The sequence below is a fragment of the Trichechus manatus genome, unplaced genomic scaffold (assembly GCF_000243295.1).
Source record: "Trichechus manatus latirostris isolate Lorelei unplaced genomic scaffold, TriManLat1.0 scaffold00155, whole genome shotgun sequence".
In the NCBI taxonomy this organism is placed as follows: Eukaryota; Metazoa; Chordata; class Mammalia; order Sirenia; family Trichechidae; genus Trichechus; species Trichechus manatus.
Window position 1 is genome coordinate 2735317 of NW_004444091.1, and position 24629 is coordinate 2759945.

A 24629-nucleotide genomic window follows, 5' to 3' on the forward strand; every position below is an offset into this window, starting at 1 on the left:
GGGGAGGCAGTTCTACTCTGTGAGGTGGGGAGGCAGTTCTACTCTGTGAGGGGGGAGGCAGTTCTACTCTGTGAGGTGGGGAGGCAGTCCTACTCTGATGGGGGAGGCAGTTCTACTCTGAGGAGGGGCGGTTCTACTCTGTGAGGGGGGCAGTTCTACTCTGTGATGGGGGCAATTCTGCTGTGTGATGGTGGCAGTTCTACTCTGTGATGGGGGGCAGTTCTGCTCTGAGGAGGGGCAGTTCTACTTTGAGATGGGGGAGGCAGTTCTACTCTGTGTGTCCTAATCACCTTGACAGCAACGAGTTTGATAATCTTGAGTCTTTTCACAAATTTTCTGTATAGAGGGTTGGATTTTAAAGGTATCATTTACTTTATGGTCACTATGAGTCGAAATCGACTCGACAGCACGAGTTTGGATTTTTTGTGTTTTCTTTTTAAAATCAGTGTATTGAACTAGCAAAACTCCTGTGATATAATCATAAAAGCAACTGGATTTTGTTCATCTACTGTCCCTTTAGGCATACTCGTCGGTAGTGGGCTGGTGGCCTCCTCTCTGGATGAAAACTCTGGCAGTTCTGTGACTTTTGTGGTCATGAATGAGAAACCATTTTAATTCTTCTTAAATCCAGATTTCTGGGGTCCACGGAGTTGGGGTGACCCACCCAGGCCATTTATCCTTAGGTGTCCTTTTGAAACTTGAGCCTTTAGGGAACTGGTTTTCCCAAAGCCACCTTCAAGTCAAACAACAGCCTAGTAAGCAGCTTAGTGGGGACCGTTTTGCCTTAGGCACTGGGCTGCTTTGGAAAATTATCTATGTGCAGTCTGTTTCCAGAAACATGAACTCCAGGGTCTGACTGAAAGCTGTGTTTTAGGATATATAACCAAAATAACCAAACCCGTTGCTGTCGAGTTGATTCCAATTTATAGCGACCTGCTAACCAAAAGATCAAATCCACCAACCGCTCCTTTGAAACCCTATGGGGCAGTTCTGCTGGGCCCTACAGGGTCACTGTGAGTCAGAATTGACTTGACGGCAACAGATTTGATTGTTTGTTTGTTTACAGTACAGAGTAGCACTACCCCATAGGGTTTCCAAAGAGCATCTGTGGATTCGAACTTCAGACCTTTTGGTTAGCAGCCGAGCTCTTAACCATTGCACCACCAGGGCTCCTACCCTGCCCAGACCCCACCTATATAACCCATTTTCACTATCCCCTCTTCAGAGGGCCTTCCAGATACTTTCGGTTTGATGCTGCCTGATTTGAATCATATCTACTCATAATAAATATATTCTGTTACACTAATTTCTGGTGTTCCTCTTTGCATTTAAGTCTTTAACACTTAAGCAATAGAACATGCTATGATTACTTTAAATCAGTCTCAATTTAATAATTGTCAAGTCCCAGATAAAAATCAAAACTCTGCACACCTCTCCAGGTTAGCACACCCTTCCTCTTGCTTGCCTCCGGGAAGGGAATGCTGCCAGTTCCTTCTGCCTGCTCCCCTCTTCCCCACCTCCCCAGCTGCTGTCGCTGCAGTGGGCTGGCAAGGAGGAGAGGAAAGGTGGGGTGGAAAGCCCTTACTTGGCTGTTTCTGTTGGAGGCTGGCTTTGTATCCTCTGGGTCTGGCCAAGGATTGAGGTGTCTCTTTTATGGGTGCTTTGGAGGCTCCCCTGCTGACCCTGCAGTTCCCAGGATGTGGGATGTGCGTCCCATCCCTCCTGCTGCACCCGCTCCTCCAGCCCCTGGCTTCTGCAGATGAGCTGGGGAATGTGGAGACCCTGGGACGCTAACAATTCTCGACAGCATCTGACCCTCCCAGTGCCTGACTGGCACCGAGGCACAGTGCTGGTTCTTGAGAACTGCTTTGAAAATCTGTGTGTATTCTGGCTTCTCCTCTGGCCTCTATTTCCCGTCGTTTCTTCATGTGCATATTTCCGATGTGAAGTTGGCTGTTTTCAAATGAGTTCCTCTGTGCCTTTCACACAGGACCCAACGAACCCCATGCAGGTGTGCAGGGAGGCCCACCTGAGCCTGGTGTGCTGAGACAGGGAGAGGGCAGAGGGCAGAGGAGGCCCGTGGTCAGGGGTCCTGGGTGGGCAGAGTCCCCGGCCCTGTCCACCAGCTGGGCTGTTGAACAGCGTTTGTGAGTGCCTGGTCATCAGCCTCTTCTCTGCACAACCTCAAGGAACTGGCAAAGCACCACTTAGTGGCTCATCCCTGGGCTTGATGGAGAATGAGTGTGAACCCACCTGTTTTTCTCCCTAGAGGTGCAACCTGGGTGAGGTATCCACCCTCTCTGCACCTCAGTGTACTCACCCGCAAACTGAGCATACTAAGAGCCCACTCCTTGCAGTTATGAGAGAGAATGGAGAGGCACTATAGGACCTTGGCTCACAGCACACACTCATCGTGGGGGTGGTTGTCATCCCTGCGGTCACTGCACTGGGCCCAGGTCCCCTCAGGCCCCTTGGTCCCTGTTATGGATTGAATTGTGTTCCCCCAAAATGTGTGTCAACTTGGCTAGGCCATGATTCCCAGTATTGTGTGGTTGTCTACCATTTTGGGATCTGATGGGATTATCCTATGTGTTGTAAATCCTAACCACTATGTTAATGGAACTTTGGTGGGGCAGTGGTTAAGAGCTACATCTGCTAACCGAAAGGTCAGCAGATTGAATCTGCCAGCTGCTTCTTGGAAACCCTATGGGGCAGTTCTACTCTGTCCTATAGAGTTGCTATGAGTCGGATTTGACTCAACGGCAACGGGTATGATGTTAATGAGGCAGGATTAGAGGCAGTTATGCTAATGAGGCAGGACTCAATCTATAGGATTAGGTTGTATCTTGAATCAATCTCTTTTGAGATATAAAAGAGAGAATCGAGCGGAGAGGAGGGGGACTTCATGCCAGGAGCAGAATGCATCCTTTGGACTCCAGGTCCCAGTGCTGAGAAGCTTCGAGACCAGGGGAAGATTGATGACAAGGACCTTCCCCCAGAACCGACAGACAGAGAAAGCCTTCGCTGGGAGCTGGTGCCCTGAATTCAGCCTCCAGGGCTGTGAGAGAATAAACTTCTCTTTGTTAAACCTATCCACTTGTGGTAGTTCTATTACAGCAGCAGATAACTAAAACAGTCCTCTTGGCTGGCCCCACACATCTGTCACAGACAAGCCACCACTGCAGGTCTAATTCAGAACAGAGTTTATTGTGGGTCACACAGGCCTGAGTCAGCCGTGGCGGCACCTCTTCCCGTCACTCCTCTTTCTCATCTCCGTGGGTGATGATGTAGCACAGGGATTTGTAGTCAATGTTCCCTGCCAGGTCCATGGGCGTCAGGGCGAACATCTGCTCAACCTGGAGGAGGCACTGGTGAGGGGCCCCCGGCACAGCCCAGCAGAGAGGCATGGAGGGGCTGGGGGCAGAAGGGGTCCTGGAAAGACCTGAAGGGAGACCTGGGACCCTTCCCCTCCTCACCCCCAGTGGTGGGTTAGCTTGTAGCCTTTCTGCTGTTTGATATGGGGCTCTGGACAGACTGGGTGGTGCCTCCCCTTGATTCTCTGTCTTTACCCTGTTGCCCCACAGGTACAGGGCACCCTTCCAGCTGCTCCAGCATGCTCTTGCTCACCTGCTTGAGCACCTGGGCCTCTGCATACCTGCATGCACAGCCCTCTCTGCCTAGCACACTCCCTTCCTCTTCTAACTTCACCCTCAGACTGCTTATCACACTGGGTCCGGCTCTTTCTCACTGGCTCAGAGCCCCTTGAGGGCAGGGGCTGGGCCTGTCCTGCTCACTGAGGCACTCCCAGGCCCTGCCCGGCTGGGGCCCAGAGTAGAGATCAGGAAATGGGGGTTGAAAGAGCCAAGATGCCTTACCTCAGCCGGAGAGAACTTGTCTGCCTGGGTCAGGAGGAGCTGCTTGAACCTGAGGAATGGGGAGGGCCACAGAGGAGCCAGCTGCATGGGGACTGGGCAGGGGCTCCCACTGCCACTCACAAAGGAGACAAGAAGGCCCCCCAAATTAAGGCGGGCCACCCTCACAACAGGCTGGGGTGGAGTCCCAGCAGAGTACCCAGTACCCGGCCGTTCACACTTACTCATCCTTGTTCACCACCCCCTGGCCGCTGGGGTCAAACATGCGGAAGGCGCTCAGGATGGCCTCCTCAGGATCTGTCCCTGGGGGTGGAGAAAGCCGGGCAAGCACCCAACACTCAGCCAACTGGCCCCACCCAGGAAGAGTCCCAAGGTACACATAAGCGCTCCGTGTCCCACTGATACAGAGTGTCCCTTGGGGCCCAGAGGGGCTGAGGCAGGGAGGAGGTGGGGAATTAGGTTTTGGAAGTGGACCTGAAGACCCATTTGCTCACTCTGGAGTTGGGACATTGGGCAGGTACGTGCAGTGGGGTCGCATTCTCTGGGCCTGTGTGGCCACTGTAGGGCAGAGGCAGGAGGAGGGCCAGGCTCTTTCAGGCTGATGGGCCCTGACCTCCCAGCTCACCATTGAGCTTCTCCCCGAAGAGTGTGAGGAAGACGGTGAAGTTGATGGGGCCCTTCCCCTCCTGCAGCATGGCGTCCAGCTCCTCATCCGGGACACTCACCTTCCCTGCGGGCAGTGACAAGAGTGGATACAGGGACTCTGGGCTGTCCTCCTCTCCTTCCCAGCCCCAGCTTGGGACGGGGGAGGACAGGGGAGGAGGTGAAGTGGAAGAAAAGTGTGGAAAGAGGGGAGGCAAGGAGGTGTGAGGAGGTTGGGAGCAGTGGGTAGAGAGGGCAGAGGGACGCCCTCAGGAGGGGTGGGCTGGTGTCTAGCAGGGGCCTGTGGGGTGGTGTCTAGCTGGGGCAGGGTGGGAGAAGAGCTCACGAACCAAGCTGGGAGTAGGTCTCTCTCAGGTCGGACTTGCAGATGATGCCATCACGGTTCTGGTCGATGCAGCTGAAGGCCTGTGAGGTGGGGGGCAGTCTCTGGGTGGGAACCAGTTCCCCACCCCCTTGGAAGGCAGGAGGTAGGAGAGTCCTGGGTGGTGTAAGGAGCAGGTGCCAGGGGAGGCCTGGGGAGGCTCTGGCAGCACCAGGGCTACTGACCTACAGAGAAGGGGATATTTGTGGGGCAGGGCTGCTTTGGGGCTGGGGCACTCACTTCCTTGAACTCCTGGATCTGGGCTTGTTCGAACATGGAAAACACGTTGGAAGAGCCTCGCTGGGCTTGCTTGGTGGCTGCAGCCTTGCTCCGGGTGCCCGCCTTCCTGCTGGCCTGCAACACTGGGGGTGGGAGTGGTCCTCTCCCTCTCCCTGCAGTCCACCCCAGCACACCCCCTGGGGCATTCCTCTTCCTCATCCCTGGGATCGCCTCTGGGGCCCCATGCAGGCCCAGGGCTAGTGGAGAGCACCTTCAATAGCTGGGGCTCCCAGCCTACCTATCTCCTTGGCAGCCTGCCTCTGGGGAGCTGGTTGTGTTCTCCTGACCCAGAGGCAGTGGTGCAACAGCACTTGGGAGTTTGCCGGCCTCGTCGCCCCACCTGGCACTTACCATCCTCTTGGGCTGGTATCTACGTTCCTGCTGCGGTTTGGTGGCTGCACGGGGCTCACAGCCTGCTTTATGTGTCAGCCTTATCACCTGGTGGGCCAAATAAGGAGAGGGAGCCAAGGACAGGCCCAAACTTGGCAGTCTCTGCCTGGGCCGGGGCAGATGAAAATCCCTGCAGATTCCAACCACATTCCTGTGATCTCCAGGCCTCCATCGGGATTCCTTCACACGCTTACTTGACGTGGCATGTCATCCACCCCAGGTCAGATCAGGCTGATGTGATGTCCAACTGATAGCACAGGAGGCTCAAAGTCTGCCTGTTCTAGAAGCTGCATAAAAGATCCCCCATCTGGGGGCCCCAGACCCCCTAAATTTGGCCTCAGTGTTTTGTCCTTCACAGAGGGCTGGGACCATCCCTCCTGCAGGTCCAGCTTGGAACCTGCCCAGCCCAAGAGGACAGCTGAGGTTGGAAGGCTAGCCTGGCCCCCGCCTGGCTCAGGAACACAGCGAGTGGTTCTGAGGATGGATCCCGTGAGGTTTCAGCGTACACTCCCCTCTGGGCAGACAGTGACCCCAAGTAGGACTCTTTGCTTGGCTTTGGGGCAATTCTGGGGTGAAGGCGAACTGTCAGGTGTGGCTATTTTCCCACCTCCAGGCCTTTGCTGCATCTGTCGCCCTGCCTGCAGCGCCTCCCTGTGGACAGTACCATCTCTGCTTTTTGAGATCTCCTCATCCCTGAAACTCCCTCTCAAACTCCACCTCCCTCAGGAGGCTCGGCGGAGGTCTGCCCCCCCTCACGTGGCATGGTTTCTGTGGCCTGGTGACTGTGGCTGTGATGTCTGTAGCCCCTTGTCTCCCAGCTCTGCTCCTCCAGTGTGCCCAGATGTGTTGACATCTGTGTTCCCGGAGGGCCCAGCACCTGCTGACGGGTACACTTGCATATGACAGTGTATTGCATGATGCTAATGGGACGGCTGTGGTGGCCACAGAGCAGACTGTGTGGGCCCCAGCCATCCTCGTGGACCCCTGTGAGAGTCATGAACTCAGGGCGAGCGAGGCCTTTGCCACAGCCCCTCTTGTGGCTGTGCCTGCCCGAGCTTCAGTGGCGGTGGGTCAGCCCAGCCCCTTGCTGTCTTTTGGGCCAAAGAGCAGTTGTCTACCAGCTCCTCCCTGGCTGAGGGTACAGAGGAGGTGCTGGGGATACAGGGAACCTCCGGAGGCCTACCATGTGGGCTAAGCTGCAAGGCTGCCCACCCTTGCCCCCTCCCCTGGAGCATGGGCTGTGTTTGTCAGAGAACTTCCCTCGGTCTGGCCTTCGGGGTGCGGGGTGAGGAGGAATGCAGGGAGAGACTGGTTGGTAGAGAGAGGGGTTCTCATCCCAGCAGATCCAACATCCCCGTTTGTATAACAAATATTTAATAACTGCTTTACTATCCTGGACATTCTTTGGAGGTGCAAACAGTTAATACACTTGGCTGCTAAGCAAAAGGTTGGAGGTTCGAGTCCACCCAGAAGCTTCTCAGAAAAAAGGTCTGGCGATCTACTTCCAAACAATCCGCCACTGAAAACCTTATGGAGCACAGTTCTACTCCTACCACATGTGGGGTCACCATGAGTTGGAACTGACTCGACAGCCACTGGTTCTTTTTACAAACCTAAAATACACTACACAGAGAATTAAAGACAAAAGCAAATTGCCATGCCCTAAACTGTAATATAAAGGAGAAATGGACAGAAAGGAATTTATGTTGATCATATGTAAATGATCAAACTTGCATACATTAGAAGACATAATGAAGCAATGAGATGCTTGCACCAATGTATCGTGGGCAATTTGGATTTAAGAGCACTAAGATCAGGAGCAATTCCATATAAGAAGTGCCAGACGAGTGTGTGTGTCACAGTGGGGTGGCTTTTTCAGCTTTCCAAAGTTCTGACTTTTAGTTGATTCCTGAATGAAACAAAGTACAGTCATTCCTCAAGTGACTGGTGTCATGGATTGAATTATGTCTCCCCACAAATGTGTGTATCAATTTGGCTGGGCCATGATTACCAGTATTGTGTGGTTGCCCTCCATTTTGTGATTGTAATTTTATGTTAAAGAAGATTAGGGTGGGATTGTAACACCCTTACTAAGGTCACATTCCTGATCCAATGTAAAGGGAGCTTCCCTGGGGTGTGGTCTGCACCACCTTTTATCTTATAAGAGATAAAAGGAAAGAGAAGCAAGCAGAGAGTTGGGGACCTCATACCACAAAGAAAGCAGTGCCAGGAGCAGAGGGCATCCTTTGGGCCTGGGATCCCTATGTGGAGAAGCTCCTAGTCCACGGGAAGATTGTTGAGAAGGCGGACAGAGAGAAAGCCTTCCCGTGGAGCTGACGCCCTAAATTTGGACTTTTAGCCTACTTTACTGTGAAGAAATAGATCTCTTTGTTAAAGTCACCCACTTGTGGTACTTCTGTTATAGCAGCACTAGATGACTAAGAGAACTGGGTTAGTTGCTTTCATTGAAAAATAAGTGTCTATTAAAATCATACAAAAATATGTGTTTACATGTACAAGGAAAAAAATCAGCATAAATTAAAATTTCCACCTTCTACTTCTTTGTTATGACACCAGCTGCACACGCAGCACTTCTTCCTCAGACCCTGACCACCCAGAGCTAGGTCAGACCTCAAACTTTAAAGGACACAGTCCTTCAGACTGCCAAGTCAGCTAGACGCTGGCAGCAAGCCTGGGTGTCTCCAGGGCTCCCCTGACTTTTGACCTGCTGGCTACAAGCTCGGGGTTTTCCCACCACCCTTTCAGAATGCCAGCTCCATGCTCTGGGCTTCCCAGACCTCCCTAACTTTTGCCCTGCTTCCCACTACTCGCTGGGGTTTGATAATTTGCTGAAATAACTCACAGAACTCACGGAAAGCACCATACTTACGATTACAGATATATTATTGGAAAAAAACAAAAAACAAAACCCATTGCCATTGAGTCGATTCCGACTCATAGCGGCCCTATAGGACAGACTAAACTGCCCCATAGGGCTTCCAAGGTGGATTCAAACTGCTGACCGTTTGGTTAGCAGCCAAGCTCTTAACCACTGTGCCACTAGGGCTCCATAGATAACAAAGGCACCTCAGTTACTCAGAAATTCCAAGGAAGACCAAATTATGCAAAGTAATTCTTTACCCCCACTGTTGCTGTGGAGTTGATTCTGACTCAGAGATCCCATAGGGCAGAGTAGAATTGCCCCATAGGGTTTCCTAGGCTATAATCTTTACGGAAGCCGACTGCCACATCTTTCTCCTGTGGAGCGGCTGGTGGGTTTACACCGCTGACCTTTCGGTTAGCAGCTGAGCACTTAACCACTACGCTACCAGGGCTCCTATTCTTTACCCCACAACATGTAATTATGTTTATATGGAAAATGGCATTAGGTTAACTAATTAATTTGGCTTCGTAACTCTAAATAATATAGTCCCTGGGTGGCACAAACGGTCAGGCTCTTAACCACTAACTGAAAGGTTGACGGTTCAAACCCACCTAGAGATGCCTGGGAAGAAAGGCTTAGTGATCCACTTCTAAAAGGTCACAGCCTTGAAAACCCTATGGAATTCTCCACACACATGGGGTTGCCATAAGTCAGAATTGACTTGATGGCAACTAACAACAACTAAACATCAGGACAGACCTTAGAAATCATCTGAAACCTTGCATCCCTGGCCCCCCAATCCCTGTGAGCACCCAAATGGCCCCAAGGGGCTATAACTGGCCCTGTGAGGCTAGGCAGCAGCAGCGACAGCTCCTAGGGCAGGCCTGTCCCCAGTCCAGAGGAACGCCCAGCCCCATGAAGTCCTAGGACACTCAGGACTTCAGTGCTGAGCACTGAGACGTCAATGGACTCACAGGCCTCATCCCATGGCAGGCAGGCAGGACCAGCAAAGGCAGGGGCTGTCGGGTGTCTCTGACCACCGCCCCTCCCCGTGCCACCTCCATTCCTGTTCCTACTGTCTGCTCCGTCACTTATTGCACTCCCCAGGTTACAGCTGGTGGAAGGGACGGTGAATTCCAGGAAACATCTAGGCCTACAGAAGTGGTTGTGTGCAAATGCAGACGTCTTTTTATGTACTGTTCCTTACACACAAGGGCCAAAGAATGGTTGACAAAGCCATGTGTGAAACTTTTAAATTTTTAATTAAAAAAACCACAAAATCACACAGAGGGTGGTGTGATACATGGGAGGTCTGGTGAGAAGAGACAGCCTGGGTGTCTGTCTCTTGGCTGATTGGACCAAGGCTGTGGGAGCTGAGGATGCCATCACCAAGCTACTCCCAGGCCTATTGGTGGGAGCAGGTGGTATGGGGCTCCTCCCCGTGTGGGTGCCTCACCCAGAGGGCTGGCACCATCCCTTGGGCAGGGGCTTTGGGGACCTTCTTTGAGGGTCCATTCCAGGACCACAAATCAGGCCAAACCACTCAGGGATGGGGATGTGGGAGGGTCGATGCCAATATGTCTAAGCCTCTTGGGGGGTCCTACAGCCCAAAAGCCTCCACAGTGGAGCTGGGCCCCTTTCCCATTGCTCTCCTGGGCCTCTTGAGCCACAGGCAAGATGGTGATGGTGGCAGTACAGAACCACCAGGCCTGGGTGATCAGCAGCCCCCGGCTATAGTCTGGCCAAGCTGATGGAGCTGTCTCCCAACATGGGCTGTGTTCCCAGGGAAGCAAGGCCCCAGCAGTGTCCAGAGCACTAGCATCTTCCCTGCGCAGTGGCCCAGGGTTGGCTGAGCCAGGCCGACAGTTCTGAGAGAGAGAAGATGCAACAGTCTTGAGTGAGCAACTCTGGTCTGGGTTGTGGGACTCAAGCAAGGAGAGGTGCTCTGAGGGGGGGGGAGTCTCCATTCCTGCTCATCTCAGTCCCCCCTCTCCCCAAGGGCTGTCAGTCCGACTGACTCAGAAAGGAGGCCTGTCTGGCCCCCAGTGAGGCCTTCCCCATCTTCCTCGGAGTGGCAGTGGGGATCGGGGGCTTCCAGGGTCCTTGCAAGGAGAGGCGTCCTGCCCTGGCCCAGGCTGCTTTTCACTGGCCCAGCATGCAGGCCTTCTTACAGGCCACAGCGGAGATTAGCGCCGCCCCCCGGCCGCTGCCCTCCTGCGACTCGATGAAGGTGATCTCACAGCTGGGTGTGAGTCTCCGCACGCCGGCGTGGAAGCGTTCCTTGAAGCTGAGGAAGAAGGAACCAGTCCTGGCCACTGTCTCCTCCCTCCCCTCGCAGCCCCACCTCACCCCTTCCCACCTCGCAGAACGCAGTCGCAAGGGAACTGAGAACGCAGTAAAGCAAGGGAACCGAGGCAGGCCTTGGTCAGGGGAGTCTTCCCCACATCTGGGCCAGGGAGGAAGAGGAGAAGAGGAAGGCGGATGGAAGATCAAGGGTTCCTGTAACTGTGAGCCGCAAGAGCCTCGGAGAGCGCCCCTTTCAGCTTCCATTTTGCAGGTGGGAAACAGAAGCAGGGAGCTCTCCCGTCAGGACACAAACGCACGAGGCAGAGGGCCAGGAGCGACCGAGGGAGGTGGGCGGGCTGCTTCCCGGAGGCGCATATAGCAGAGGGCCCGGGCGCGCCTTAGCCTTCCCACCCACGGCGGGGCTCACCTGGGGTGCAGCTTGTACACGGAGCCATCCACGCCCACGGTGATGCGCATCACCTCCTCGCTGCGGCTCTCGCGCATGCGGTTGATGACTCCCGCCAGCCCGGCTGAGCACATCTGCGCTGCGCGCGTGGACACGCTCTCGCAGGCGCGGCGCACGATGTCGCAGTCGGTGGCCGAGGCTCGCAGCCCCAGTGTGCTCAGGATGTTGTAGATCTGCTTGCGGTCGCCCGAGTCGCTGCGAAGACAACGGGGAAGATGGGTCGGTCACAAGAAGGTCGGCCCCGCGGTTCCGCTCGACCCGCGCCTCTCCCCCGGCGAGCGGTGGCTGAGGCGGAGGGTCCGCGACCAAGCCGGCGGAGTCGCGACAGGGTTCGCTCTGCGCTGACTAGCCTGGGGCCCCTCGTTTGAGAAATGGGGGCGACTCCTGCCTACGTCATCTCTGAGCAAACCGACCCGGGGCGTGGGCTCCGGAGGGGCGTGAAGCCTAAGCTTGCCATGGACCAGCCAATAACCTGGGTCATTACTAGTCTCTCTAAGCCACGGAGTCCCCTCTCTAATGCAGGGCGACAACAATGCCGCGCCTAGGTGCTATTGTGAAGATAAATGGACTGGTGAGCTACCGAAAAGGACGCACGGTCGCCGCCCCCTACCTGGGCCCCGCCCCCCGGACCTAGCCCACGCCCGCCCGGTACCAGGGCCCCGCCCCGAGCCCCACCCTCCAGGGTCCCGCCCCAGGTCCCGCCCTGGGCCCCGCCCAAGTACTAGAAACCCAGCCTCGCCCCGCCCGGGCCCCAGCTCCACGCACCTCTCCACCTGCGAGACGAAGCGCGTCTCGAAGGCCCCGCGCGTGCGCAGCTGCTCCGAAGCCTTGCCGTGAAAGAGCAGGTTCTCGTCGGCGAGCTTCAGCAGCACAAGCCGCACCAGCTCACCCATGTACTTGCCGCCGATGAGCTTCTCGTATCTGGGGAGAGGAGAGCACGGTCACCTAGAACGAGCCGGCGACCGACGCCTGCGGGGTGGTTCCAGGGAGACGGGTGGGAACAAGACTAGCTGAAGGGGGTGGGCAGGTCCCCACGTGCAGGTAGAGACCCAACACTGAGGGCTCCTAAAACATAAGTTTTTGGTATGCACGCATCTGGGCACGGTCTAGCTTAAGGTCTATGGGCCTCAAGTTTTTTTTTTATCTTGAAATACATTTAGTACTACTGACCTAATAGAAGTTTATGAGCATCAGAAGTGAAGCTAATAAAGTTATTAGCACGTGCCTGGCACTTAACCCAACTCATTGCCTTCAAGTCCATTCGACTCAGCGACCGTATATAACCTGGCAGGTAGTAGGTAGTTAATAAATTATAGCTATTTTAATAACAAGCTCTGAGAGGGTTAGGTCCCAAGCTGTGTTCTGGGCGGCCACGTGAGCAAGTCAAGGGTCAATATCGTTCCACAAAATATTAATATTCATTCTGTGACTGTGGATAGATATTTTCTTCGGGGAACTCTGGGTTAAACACAATTCCACTTTGCCGCAGGCTTCTCAAAGGCTTTACTATGCCAGTGGTCGTGGGAATCTTTTGGAAGTTGGAGGTTCCCACATTTGGTGGCCCGAGGGTGAGCAGAATGAACGTTGAGCCAGCTCACACAAGGTTTGTCAATTTGCTTTTTCCCAAGCTGTTTAAAAACAAACCCATTATCTGGCAGAGGGAAGGGCTCCCACCTGCCACTGCAAGCGACCCAGAGGCCCAGAGCACATCAAGGCACTGAGGTGGAGGGGGCGGGCGGGGTTCGTCCTTACAGCTGCTGACCGGGGTTCACGGAGGTCTCATCCACTATGCGGTCATACTCTAGCAGGAACTCGTCCAGCTCGCCTGAGTCGCCGAATCCACCCCACTCGGTGTTGACGCACATGCGGCCCTCGTTCCCCTCCACCAGCTCCACGTTCTGCATCTCCTCCATGTAGCAGGCGTTGCAGCCTGTCCCTGCGGCAGGTGGCTTGTGTCAGGCCCCTCCCCGCTGTGCGACCACCACGTTCTGGGTTTCCGGGAGTAGGGCTGGAGCAGCGCGCCTGATGGTTGAGGACTGCACTTCCCTGGAAGCCCATGTCTCCAGGGTGTACCCCGCCAGAAGGCCCTGGTCCTGGCCTGTGGGAGTCCCCTTTGGCTTGGTGTCCTCCCAGCCTCCTCTGAGCCCCACCACTCTGTACCTCTCATGCCTCTGTGAAGGGTCTCCCTGGGTTGCCTGGAGCAATGGAAAGATGGCTCCCCCAGGTGCTAGAAGACCTGGGTCCACCGTGTTACCTTGGGTAGATCCCACCTCTCTGGGGTGCTTCCTCTTCCCCACCTATTACCTGGGGCATTGGGAGAACTGAGGGAAACAGCGGGTGTCAAAGTGCTTTGCCAATTAGAATCACTGCAGAGATAGTATCGTTTTCTCTCCTTTGTGCACCACCTTTGTTTCTAACACTGCCCACACACGCATCTGCCCCAGGCACCCACAAGTAAGTAAGACACAGTGTGGGTCCTCAGGGAACACTGAATGGCTACTGCAGGCAGCACAGGCCCAGGACAAAATGAAAACATGGGGCCCTTGTTCAGAAATGAAGAATTTCAAAACGGTGGCAGCAGAACATGAAGCCAAGCACAAGGCCCTTCTAAGCGCCTTGGGGCCCTGTGGGGCTACGTAGGCTGCACGCCCAGGAAGGCGTCAGGGTCAGCAACTGAAGTGCCTCCAGGAGCCTGGGCGTGAGCAAGTCACAGGTCAGAAGGGCTGCAGCCAGAGGTGGAGTGTGCTCGTCTGTGAGGCAGATGTGAGCCATAGGCCACCCCTTTGCCATCTCTGCTCTTGCCTGGGCAGAGCAAAGACAGCCCGGCCTGGCGAGAGCATACATCATAGGTCTTGGGGAACTACATCCTGACTGGGTGTCCCAGGCAGCCCTGGTAGGTAGGGCAGGGGAGGGGGCACAGCCAGGGACTCCTGGAACGGCTGTTCAGGTGTTGGTCATAAAGACAACTTTCCCTCTCAAAGGTAGGAGGAAAAGAAAAGATGTAAGAAACGAGAGGGAGAGACAAGTGACATCAGGCTGGACTTTAAATGAAATATACATAATAAAACCTGTGAAATCCAGAACCTGTGTAAGGCAGAAACCTGTCAAAGAAGGAAAACGCAAATATTTTCCACTAAAACGACCGAGCGATAGAAAAGTGGTTAAGACTGAAAACTTGCAAGATCCAGAAAAATAAAGCAGTCCTATTGAGTTCCGGCTCTCACAGTTTTCACTGTGTATATGTGTGCGTGTATATATATGTGTGTATATACATACACACACACGTATATATATACACACACACATATATATTATATACATATATGGAGCCCTGGTGGCACAGTGGTTACGCGCTTGGCTGCTAACTGAAAGGTCGGTGGTTCAAACCCACCAGCCCCTCCTTGGGAGAAAGATGTGACAGTCTGCTTCTGTAAATATTACAGCCTTGGAAACCCTATGGGGCAGTACTACTCTGTCCTATAGGGTCGCCATGAGTTGGAAATGACTCGATGGCAATAGGTTTTTTTTTTGTTTTTGTTTTTTGTATATATATATATAAATATATATGTGTGTGTGTGTATATATATATATATATACGTATATATATGAAATGATTTTTGTGTGTGTGTGTGGGGGGATACAATTAGAGACAGGTTCCTAAGAACACAAATACATAACATTTCAGAGTTGGCTCTAAAGGGACCATAAAGGCAAATAACTTCAACACTGACTGTAGGTAACCAGGACCCAGCGTCCGGAAAACACAGGCAGCCTGTGTGCAGCAGATACTAATCTCCCACAGGACTAGACGCCGATCCTCAGTGAGCAGGAACTTCCCGGAAAGGCTGGCCCCTGCCTCCACTCCAGCAGGGCAAGGAAGCTGGGCTGCATGGTCCAGGGAGGATGTCACTACTCTTGATTATCCTCTTCCACTTGGACAAATCTGTGTGGTTTGGTTGATTTACTAGATACCAGGATTGTTTTACGAATCCTGATGTCCCAGTGGACAGGCAGCTGGCATGTCAGTCTGGTGCAATAATTGTCCTATGATGGAAATACTTCCATACCAGTAAATAACTCCTGAACTCACACAACCCCTGAGCTGCACCTCAAGCCCTCCTGTGACCCAGCCCCTTTGAGGTTTATGCCCAGCACATAGGACCCTGCTCTACAGATCATCAGTGGTTGAGTCTTTAGGCTGTAGGGCCTTCGGCAGGGGAAGGTCAGGCCTCTGGCCCTGGGAGCCCTGCTCTGTGCTGCCTGCTGTAGATACACACGTACATGCACAGATACAGCCCAGTCTTCTGTGATGTGATGTGAGATGTGACTGTGGCTCTTGGAAGAGGGGAGTGAGGATTCTTACCCACAATCATGCCAACCTCACACTGGTGGTCTTCATAGTAACAGGAGATCATGGTGGCCACAGTGTCGTTCACCATTGCAACCACGTCCATCTCAAAGTCCTGCCAAGGAGCATGGAGTCAGCAGTGATGGGGGGGTGGTCTCTGGCCTCCCCTGTGTCATCCACCCGGCCCTCCTTGGCATTCTGACCTAACGCTGAGGGGGGCGGGGGAGAGGTCGCAGTGCCTGGGGATGGGAGTCCCGGGACAGCCCAGGGGCAGGCAAAGATGCCATCTCACCCCTCTCCGTTTGATGGCGTCTCTCAGAAGCCCCACAATGTTGTTCCCTTCTGCTCCCGAGGCCTTGAAGCCCTTGGTCCAGTTGAGAAGGATGCCCTGGGGAGAGAAGAAGGCCCTCAGTGATTGCTGCTGACTAACGCTGCGGGGGCAGGGAGCAGGGCCTTTCATCCAGCTCCGGCTCGGGGTGGGGGCGGGGGGGGAAGGGGCAGGGAGCTAACTCTGACCACAAGGACATGCAGCCCTATTTTACAGTTGGGGAAACTGAGGCTCAGAGCAGTCACATAACTTTGAGAAGTGCTGGGAGATAATTCTCCATGAATATCTTATATTTCTGCATGGCTAGGTTGCAGCCAATTTAAAAATGTTTACATAAGGAGGCATTCTTGGACAGTAAAGCTTAGAGACAATATTCCAGAGTAAAGATAAGGTCCAGGGTTGGAAGTGACTCCATGGCAGTGGGTTTGTTGTTTGGGGTTTGGTGGAGCACAGTGATGAGATGTGTGGATGCCGGAGGCAGACTTTCTGACTTTGAGTTCTGGCACTGCCATTTACCCAGAGGCAAGTTATTTATATCATGTGCCTTTCTCGGGATCCATCCATCCACCCATCCTCAGGGTCCCAGCAGGCTGGACCTCTTTTCTGGTCCACCTTGAACATGGCCCACCTTGTCGATGTCTTCATGCCTCACAGGAAAGGAGAAGGTAAAGCCCAAAGGCAGCTTCTTGTGCTTCATCTGATGCTTGTCCAAGAAGTCAGATATGCACTCGGAGATATAGTCAAAGAGCTGCAAGATGCATACCCAGATGGACTTCCAGGAAAGGCCTGTTCTTACTACAGAGGGTGTGCCAGCAGGCGGCGACCCCACTGGGGCCTGTTGCCTGAGGAACACAGTCAGTGCTAAGCCATCAGGTCTCAGGAAGGCATTGGCTTCCGTGTCTGCCCCTGAATGCCAGGCCTGTCCTCAGTTCCTCTCTCCTGATCAGCCACAGCTTGTAGAGATTCAGGCCCTGAGCCTCTCCCATGATGCCAGGGTCCTATGCTGTCAGCTCACCCCTTTCCACTAGACCCAGTGAGGTCCAGCCTCAGGCTGGGCTGTAACTATAATTTCTATCCCCAGCACCCGGTCTCCTTTGATACCTCCAGGTGTCCCAGCTGCCTCACCCTGGCCCTGTGGAGGACCAGCCTCTCCTGCCCCTCCCTGTGGGCCTGTCCACAGAGCTGGGCATCCACTGAATGTTCTGCTTATGGATCAATCGCGTGCTGGGTGCTGGAGCCCAGGGATGCGCCAGCACCATCACTCCCACCTTGATTCTCTCATGGCTCCTGGACAGAGCAGACAGGTGGTGCGAAGAGCACTGGGCTGCCATGGACCCTTCGCCTGCCTTGAAACTCTGCCCTCAGGAGCATGGGGCTCTGTGTTGTGTCTGACTTCTCACCCTGCCGTGCCGGCCTCCCCCAGGGCTCCCTCTACTTCTGCCCCTCTCCTGGCTCCCCCATCGCCAGCAGGCCTGGCTGCTCGGGCAGACTTGGATTAAGCACCCGTGTCTCTGCTTAGGTGCCCTATCATGTCTCTAATCATTACACACTGACTTGTTCTTCTGCGAAGTCGGACAGGGGTTTGACCCTGCAGGGTTCCTCCTGCCACTAACCCCCTCCTCAACCTGGTACCTTTCCCAACGCCAGCCACGGGGTGACCATGGACCCAGGAACAAGTCAGCCATGAGTGGTGGCAGTACGTCTAAGCCCTCTCATCTGCCTTTTCGGGCCCCTCTGAGGCTGGGGAGGATCTCCTCCTGTCCCCCAGCCCATGGCCCCAGAAAGGCTTGAGCCCCCAGCTGCCCAGCCTGCTCACCATCTCCGCGGTGCCTGTCATGGCGTCCTTGGGGATGGAGTACATCTGGTGCTTGGTTTTGATGTTCCACTGTCCCGTCTCACCTTCGCCCACCTTCACCAGCATCACCCTGAAGTTGGTGCCGCCCAGGTCCAGGGAGAGGAAGTCCCCGACTTCTGCAGCCCAGGAAGAAGCTCGTCAGTCTGCTGAGGGGGTGCCTGGGCAACCAAACCCCAAGGCCAGGGGGACAGGAGGCACCGGAAGGGCCCAAGGGAGCTGGGTGAAGCCTGGTGAGATCAGAAATCTGGGGGACCCCTGAGAAAACTGTGAAAACCTCTGCCTTGGACTAAAGTTATCTGGGGCCCAGAGCCAGCCAGAGACCTAGTGAGGTGAACTAGACTCAGGACTGGGCTCAGGAAGGGTGAGGTCAGCCTCAGAGGCTGAGCTGGCTCCATCCTAAGTGACCAGGGACAGCCAGCCTCTCATAACTGAGATGACAAAAGTCAGTTTTACTGAGGCATGACTGCTCACAATAAGCCTAAAGGACAGGGGACCAGCCCAGAGGGCCAAGGGTGAGGACCTGCACGCGTCTGGGACCCAGCATGTTGCAGAATTTACCACTTGCCCATGGAGAGCCCGTGACAGATGTCTACTGGGACACAAGTCAGAGCCGCTATGGAAGGGCCCTTCTGCCTGCTGGAGTCTGGCTGGGACAGCTGCTGCCAGGTTGAGGAGCTGTCCCTGTGCCCCGTACCCTGCGCCATCTCCACAGCCCTGTCTTTGCACCTCATCCCCATCTGTCTTGTCCCTGTGCCTCATCCCTCCATCCTTGTTCCTCCACCCCATTCCCTCAACCTGTCCCTCCACCCCATCCCCGCACCCAATCCCTCTACCCCCTTCCCTCAACCCTTGTCCCTCCACCTCTGTCCCTTTGTGCCATGCCTAGGTAACATCCCTCCACCCCTATCCCTTTACTCCTGTCCCTGGATGCTATCCCTGCACAATGCCCCTCTACCCCAATCCCTGCATCCCACTCTCTGTACCCCATCCCTCCACCCTTGTCCCTGCACCTTATCCCTCTGCCACTGTCCCTTCACCTTGTCCCTCCACCCCCTCCCTGTTACCCTGTCCCTGCACACTGTCCCTGTGCCCCATACCTACCCTGCACCATCTCCACACCTGTCCTTGTACCTCATCACTCATCCCCGTCTGTCTTGTCCCTGTGCCTCATCCCTCCACCCCTGTCCTGGTGCCTGTCCCTGCACATCGTCCCTGTGTCCCATCCCTGTACCCATCTCCCTGCTCCCCATTTCTCTGCCCTGTCCCTGCACTCTGTCCATCCACCACTGTCCTGCATGCCATCCCTGTGTCCTCATTCCTGCACCCCTCTCCCTGCACCCTGCCCCTATACCCTGCCTTTGTGCCCCTATTCCTGTGTGCCTTCCTTCCTCCCCGTCCCTGTGCCCCCGTCCCTGCTCTCCAGCCCTGCTCCCTGTCCCTCTGCTTCTGTTCCTACTCCCCAGCCCTGTTCCTGTCTCCACACTCCTGTTCCTCCACCCCATTCTGATGGAGGTACCTGAGCCCTCCGGGGTGGAGCGCACATAGGTGGGCAGCATCTTCACGCTGGCCTCCTCGTGGGTCTCCAGTCTCAGGCCACGGTCCATCTCCTTCTGCATCTGCCTCATCACCTTCTTCAGGTCCTCCTCCTGCAGCTGGAACTCAGCCAGGATCTTTTCTGCCTGCCAAAGGGAGGGGCTCGGGAGCAGCCAGCTAAGGAGGGGCTGCTGGGCCGGGCGGGCCTCGGGGGAGGCCCTTCAAAATGGACACATACTTTCAAACTATTTACCATAGTTAAAACGAATTGAAAAATTAAAGCGGTGGCATTGGGAGACCAGCCCCTAAGTAATTTTAACCCGGGGTATGTTGGAGGGTGAGTGGCAGAGGGCACGGCCTAGAATGTTCCTGGGGCATAATTTCTCTCAGCATCTCCCTCTGCTCCCTTGGCTCCTGGGCCTAGAGGAGGCAGAGCTAGGGTGCCACCCTGGGGAGACAGGCAGTGCATTGTTGTCTGCAAACCCCGATGTGCACCTCTGGGAGATCAGGGGCCAGTGTGCAGTGTGCACACAGAGGCGTCTGCCCACCCCAGCACGGCTCTCCTCATCACAGGCGCCCCAAGGCCTTTGACAGGGAGGACTCTGTGGAGCCACTGACACCCGTAGCCCAGATGCAGTAGGCACTGGAGCTGTGGGTGCGGACTTTCTGTGGTGTGCCCGCTGGCCTTACCAAAGGGGATGTGGGGACTGGCCGTGAGTTCCAGGGAGCCAGCCCCTGCTCCGAGGCTGTATGTGGCTGTGTGTTCATGGGGAAAAGGCCAAGTCGGTATGCTGGCTCTTTCTGGGCAGTGATAAGAAAAAACTCACAAAGGTATTTTCGTTTTGAATTAAAAAGGAGAAGGAAAGATACTCTGATAAAAACAGAGGCTCTATTCTTCACAAACACGCACACTCTTGTTCCGTGGAGCTATTTTACACATAAGGTCCGGGGGCTTGGAGGCGCCCTGAATTCCAGCCAGGAGGCAGCACAGTCCTTTGCCCCTTTGTCTTAGCTTTTCGAGCTGGCTGGTTAAAGTCTGCGGCCCCTGGGTCCCAGGGGATGACCCACCCCCGACCCAGGCCAAGCACAGCACTCCCATTCCCTTCTGCTGTGATTGGTTTAGAGTTGGGCCTGTGACCCAGCTTTCGCAGGCCAGCCGATGGCAGGGAAGGGAAGCAGATTTTAGTGGGGGGTGGGGGAAGAACTTTTGGGAAGTACACTCTAACCTCAGTCCTGGGGGCAGCTATTTTGCAACCATGAGGAGACAAGCCTGAGGGGAAAAGCTGTTGCCACCTGCTGAGGATGGCGGAGAGGAGAGGTGGCATGGTGATGTACCCACCCCCGAGGCCCCCACCCCTGGAACCCCCACCCCAAGTGCGGGTCCTGGGAGCATCCAACTGCTGAGGCCATGGCCTTTCAGGCTCTCTTCCCTGCAGCCCACAGTGTTCCTAATGGATCCAGATCCTTAGTGAAGAACTTTCTGTTAACTAGGCCCCCCAACCAGGGGAGATCAGAAAGAGGAACTGACAAAGCCTAGGATACACACAGATCCACAGGTCAGTGTTTGCTAAGCCAGCACCATCTGCAGCTCTGGGCATAGGGGTCAAGGTGCAGCCCACCCTGGGGCTGTCCCCGTGGGCTCACCCCTGGTGATGTCCTCAGTGCTCAGGAAACATCCAAGTTTACTCTTCAAGTAAACCCACAGCCCAGCCTGTGCCATTCTCTGCCTTTTTTCACAGGCTGTCAAACACAGGTACTCAAGAGCTGGGGCCTAATAATACACCTCCACATTTGCTGAACTCTTCCACGGCAGGCGGGAGCCGGCGCTTTATGTGGGCCACTTCCCGTCCTCTCTCCACAAGAGCACCCACTTTCTATCGAGGACGAGGCTAACAGGAGCCACACATGCAGTGCACGGCCCCCAGCCCATGCTCAGATGCTGCCTGACACTTCCCTGAGGAGGGGCTGTTCAGGGCATCTGGCAATGGTCAAGCCCTCTGTTGGATTCACCCCTGCCACCCCATCATAGAGGCACATCCCTAAGGCCATGTAGGAGGAGCCGACCCTGCAGTCCGAGGTCACAGAGAGGAAGCTGGCATCGGGCCTGTGAGGCGTGCAGAGTGACCCTCCCTGACAGGGTGGCCGCACCTGGCCACGGGGGCTCAGGGGTCAGCTCCGTGGAGGGACAGAAGGTAGCTGTTGTTTCTTTATCGCAAGCGTGGTGGGGCTGGCAGGGCTGTGCAGGGTGCAGCCAGGCCCGTGCACCGTCCGACTGTTGGTCTCCAGGCCAGAAGGTCCCTCTGTGGAATCCTGGGTCACTCCATGTCAGACTGACGCTGTCCATTTAGAGGGCGACTCAGAGTATCTTTCAAAATTCAATCTTGATCCAGTGATTCCATTCAGAGGGCGACTTGGAATGTCTTTCAAAATTCAATCTTGATCCAGTGACTTCTAAGAATCTCTTCTACAGGGAGGCGACAAGTCCTTCGGTAGAAGCACGTGGGGTGTGGGCTGAGAGCTGTGATGGCAAAGACCTGCCAGCCAGGGCTGCTGCTGCCCATGCTGGGCCCCTCAGGCAACACACTCTGCAGCAGTGACCAAGTGAGACAGGAGTCTCGTGGGGAGACGACTCCTCTCCCCAAGTAAAGTGGTGTCAGGCGTGCGGGGCAGATCTGTCTTACACAATAATTTCAAAGGCTTAAATCTGCTGCCAACACTTAGAGGCATTTTTACTTAAAACTTGGACTTCTGACATTTCCTGGCAAATCAAAAGATGTGTGAAGGTAGGTGTGCACTTTCACTGGGACTGTGGAGAAGCTGCCCTCGTGGGCAGGGGGTGGGGGCATGCCACCACTGCTCTGGGTGCTGGGATGCTGGACAGCCCAGTGATGGAGAACTTTGAAGTGGGGGGGCCCTCCTGAGTGAGACTGCTCCGAGTACAATGCACCCACCCAATTTGGGCTCGGCAGGCCCCTCATTGTCCACACCACAGGGTCTGTGGGCCCCACTGTGCCCATCCCCAGGGCTCCCAATCAATCCCAGGATTGATTGTGGGCACAGGTTGGGGAGGGGTGCTGGAAAGTTCTGCAGCTGGAGTGCTCCACGGGCCACGCCTGACGCGGCCTCCAGGGTCGCCCGGGTGGGGAGGGTGGAGCTGGCCTCCGATCAGGTCTTCCGGAGTGGGGGGTCTCCCACACCCCCATAACACCCCCAGCTCACCCTGGCTCCTGCAGCCTCTGCTTTGGCCTTGCTGGAAGGGGACTGGATGGCTGTGAACTAGTCTGGCTTCCAGAGGTTTTCATGATGAAAGGTGAAGACAGTTCAGAGGGTGCAGAATCTAAAGAGCCAGTTTGAAACTCCAGCCATCCTGCCTGCTGTGCCCTCCCAGGGTAGGACAGGGGGAGGGAAGTCACCGCACCTGCGCCCCACCTCATTACCCCAGTGAGAGTGCGTGCCCAAGGCTGCTGATCCCATCAGCACCTGCCCAGGGGGTAGGGGAAAGCTGATGGGGGACAGTCTCCCCTCCTCCTGTGCCTCTCACCCAGCTGGTCACTCTGGGCCCAAGCTCGGGCACCTGGGGCCTCAGATAGCAGGGTCAAGCCTTTGCTGACGTCTGGGGTACGTGTGGAGGGGCCAACACAGACACTTCCCTGGGGGATGCTGCAATGGAAGCAGACACAGTCTGCAGCTACAAACAACTTCCCCCCCACCCCCACCCCCCACTTTTTTTTAATAGAGATACAGGGAAAGGAAGTGGCTTCAGAGTTAGAGGCAAACTCTACCCAAGAGCAGCCTCTGCCTAGGTAGCCATCATGCCATCTCACTTTTTTGAGGCACACTCTTCAAGGACCCACAGAATTCGGGAACCAGGAAATGGGAGAGGGGGTTGAGGGTGGGGAGGTCAAGAAATAACAGAAACAGGACCTGGGATGGCCACCACCAACCTCAAGCCAGGCGATTCTGCCCAGGCAGGCAGCACCAAGGTGGGAGCACAGCAGGGGATATTGCTGTGTGATGGAAGAGGCCACGGCCCACAGCAGGGGTTTCCTCCTCTCCCCATCTGTTTGTGGGACCCAGAGAATGGCTTTGAGCCTTCAGCAGTGCCTTTGTGGGTGCCAAAGCCGTACCCTGAGGCAGCACAGGGTTCTGGTTACCAGTGCACTCTGGAGCCTCTCTGTCTGGATTTGACCCCAGCTCTGCCCCCTGCTAGCTGAATGTGCCTTCTTTTCCTCACCTGTAGAATGGCAGGAACAACGTGTTCAAAGCTCTTGAAGCTGGGTCTTAGTAAGTCCTCAATAAACAGGAGCAGTGAGCACTGAAGCCCTGCTGCCCCCCAAAGGACAGGCTGCAGAGGCGCTGGGAGGGGCGGCTGTGGCCCCCCCGGGACGTGGCCAAAGCCAGGGGATCGGGGCGTAGGCTCCAGAGCCCACCCCACATCCCTGGAGGGCAGAGCAAGCCTGGCCCCCTCATTCCCCGGGCCTCAGGGCTGTGTACACAGTAGTGAGTAGCCATGGAACTACCACGAGGGTCAAGGGTCAGGTAAGAGTGAGGTTGTGGAAGGCCTGAAACAGCTGGAGACCGCTGAGGAAACCAGGTCTTCTGCAAGACAGCTGGCCGTACCAGGTAAGCATCCTGGGGGGAGACTGTCAGCCCACAAGCTGACAAGCCACTTCTGGGGGGGCTCCCAAGACGACACTCTCCATGGGTGGCTTTTGTCAGGGGATAGCAGTGAGGAAGGAGTAGAGGGGAGAGGGGAGCCCCAGAGGCTTGCTTGCCTCTTTCAAGGGGTCCAGCCACCAGTCTACCCTGCCCGCCCCCACCCCATGCTGTAATCTGTAAAACCAAAGGCACTGTCTGCACGCTAGGAACCCTGCCACTCCTGTGGCCTGGGCTGCTCCCCCAGGGCCAACATCCCTTGGAAGGAGAGGGTGGTGCCCTTGGGTGACCCTTACCAGATTCAACGCTGTCTGGGCCCAGCTCATCATGGCATCCACTGCCATCTCTCTGAGGGGCCAGGAGGTAGGTTTTTTGAACAGTGGAGACACTTCTGCTATGCACAGGGCTCCGCTGGGCCTCCTCACCTGTACAGGTGAGGGCTGTCTGGCTGAGAGCTACCTGTGGCAGGCTGCCCAGGGCTTCTGCACTGAGAGTGAGCCAGGGCAGTCTGCTGAAATACTCTGCCCCCTACCCTGGGGTCAAGGGGCGGCCAGGGAGGGCAGAGCAGGCCCACATCTGGTCAGGGGGCAGGGCTAGTGGGCAGCTGACTGTGCCCTCTGCACACTGGGAGCCCGATTTGCTGCCCAGAATTCCCAATGGACACCTGCCGCCCTCCACTATTTGGCTGGTTCTTAATCAATGCTTTCC

The 24629-nt window shown here is 55.4% G+C and overlaps 2 protein-coding genes across 3 annotated transcripts; both read right to left on the reverse strand.

Moving 5' to 3' along the window:
- Positions 1-3196: 3196 nt before the first annotated feature.
- Positions 3197-5244, reverse strand: MYL7 (myosin light chain 7). Its single transcript, XM_004386091.1, has 6 exons — positions 5137-5244; positions 4865-4940; positions 4498-4602; positions 4097-4175; positions 3876-3924; positions 3197-3356 (listed from the first exon to the last, which is right to left on the reverse strand). Exons 1-6 carry the CDS (start codon positions 5170-5172, stop codon positions 3255-3257), a joined length of 447 nt encoding a protein of 148 aa, XP_004386148.1. The 5' UTR covers positions 5173-5244; the 3' UTR covers positions 3197-3254.
- Positions 5245-10423: 5179 nt separating this feature from the next.
- On the reverse strand, positions 10424-24265 carry GCK (glucokinase). Of its 2 annotated transcripts, XM_004386092.2 has the most exons (10): positions 24218-24265; positions 19249-19411; positions 17694-17848; positions 16506-16625; positions 15842-15937; positions 15565-15664; positions 12954-13137; positions 11967-12122; positions 11163-11396; positions 10424-10736 (listed from the first exon to the last, which is right to left on the reverse strand). In XM_004386092.2, exons 1-10 carry the CDS (start codon positions 24263-24265, stop codon positions 10592-10594), a joined length of 1401 nt encoding a protein of 466 aa, XP_004386149.1. In that variant the 3' UTR covers positions 10424-10591. The 2 variants fall into 2 exon arrangements, with proteins under 2 accessions (XP_004386149.1, XP_023596244.1); XM_023740476.1 differs by lacking the exon at positions 24218-24265 and having other exon boundaries at positions 19249-19525.
- Between the last annotated feature and the right edge of the window lie 364 nt (positions 24266-24629).

Coding starts and splice junctions, on each gene's coding strand:
- MYL7 (XM_004386091.1), bottom strand. CDS start 5,172: ATGTTCGAACAAGCCCAGATCCAGGAGTTCAAGGAA. Junction 3,925..4,096: donor GGGGTGGTGAACAAGGATGA/GTAAGTGTGAAC, acceptor CCCATTCCTCAG/GTTCAAGCAGCTCCTCCTGA. Junction 3,357..3,875: donor ACAAGTTCTCTCCGGCTGAG/GTAAGGCATCTT, acceptor TGCCTCCTCCAG/GTTGAGCAGATGTTCGCCCT.
- GCK (XM_004386092.2), bottom strand. CDS start 24,265: ATGGCAGTGGATGCCATGATGAGCTGGGCCCAGACAGCGTTGAATCTG. Junction 15,938..16,505: donor GGCATGAAGACATCGACAAG/GTGGGCCATGTT, acceptor TTCTCTCCCCAG/GGCATCCTTCTCAACTGGAC. Junction 10,737..11,162: donor GTGTACAAGCTGCACCCCAG/GTGAGCCCCGCC, acceptor CTTCTTCCTCAG/CTTCAAGGAACGCTTCCACG.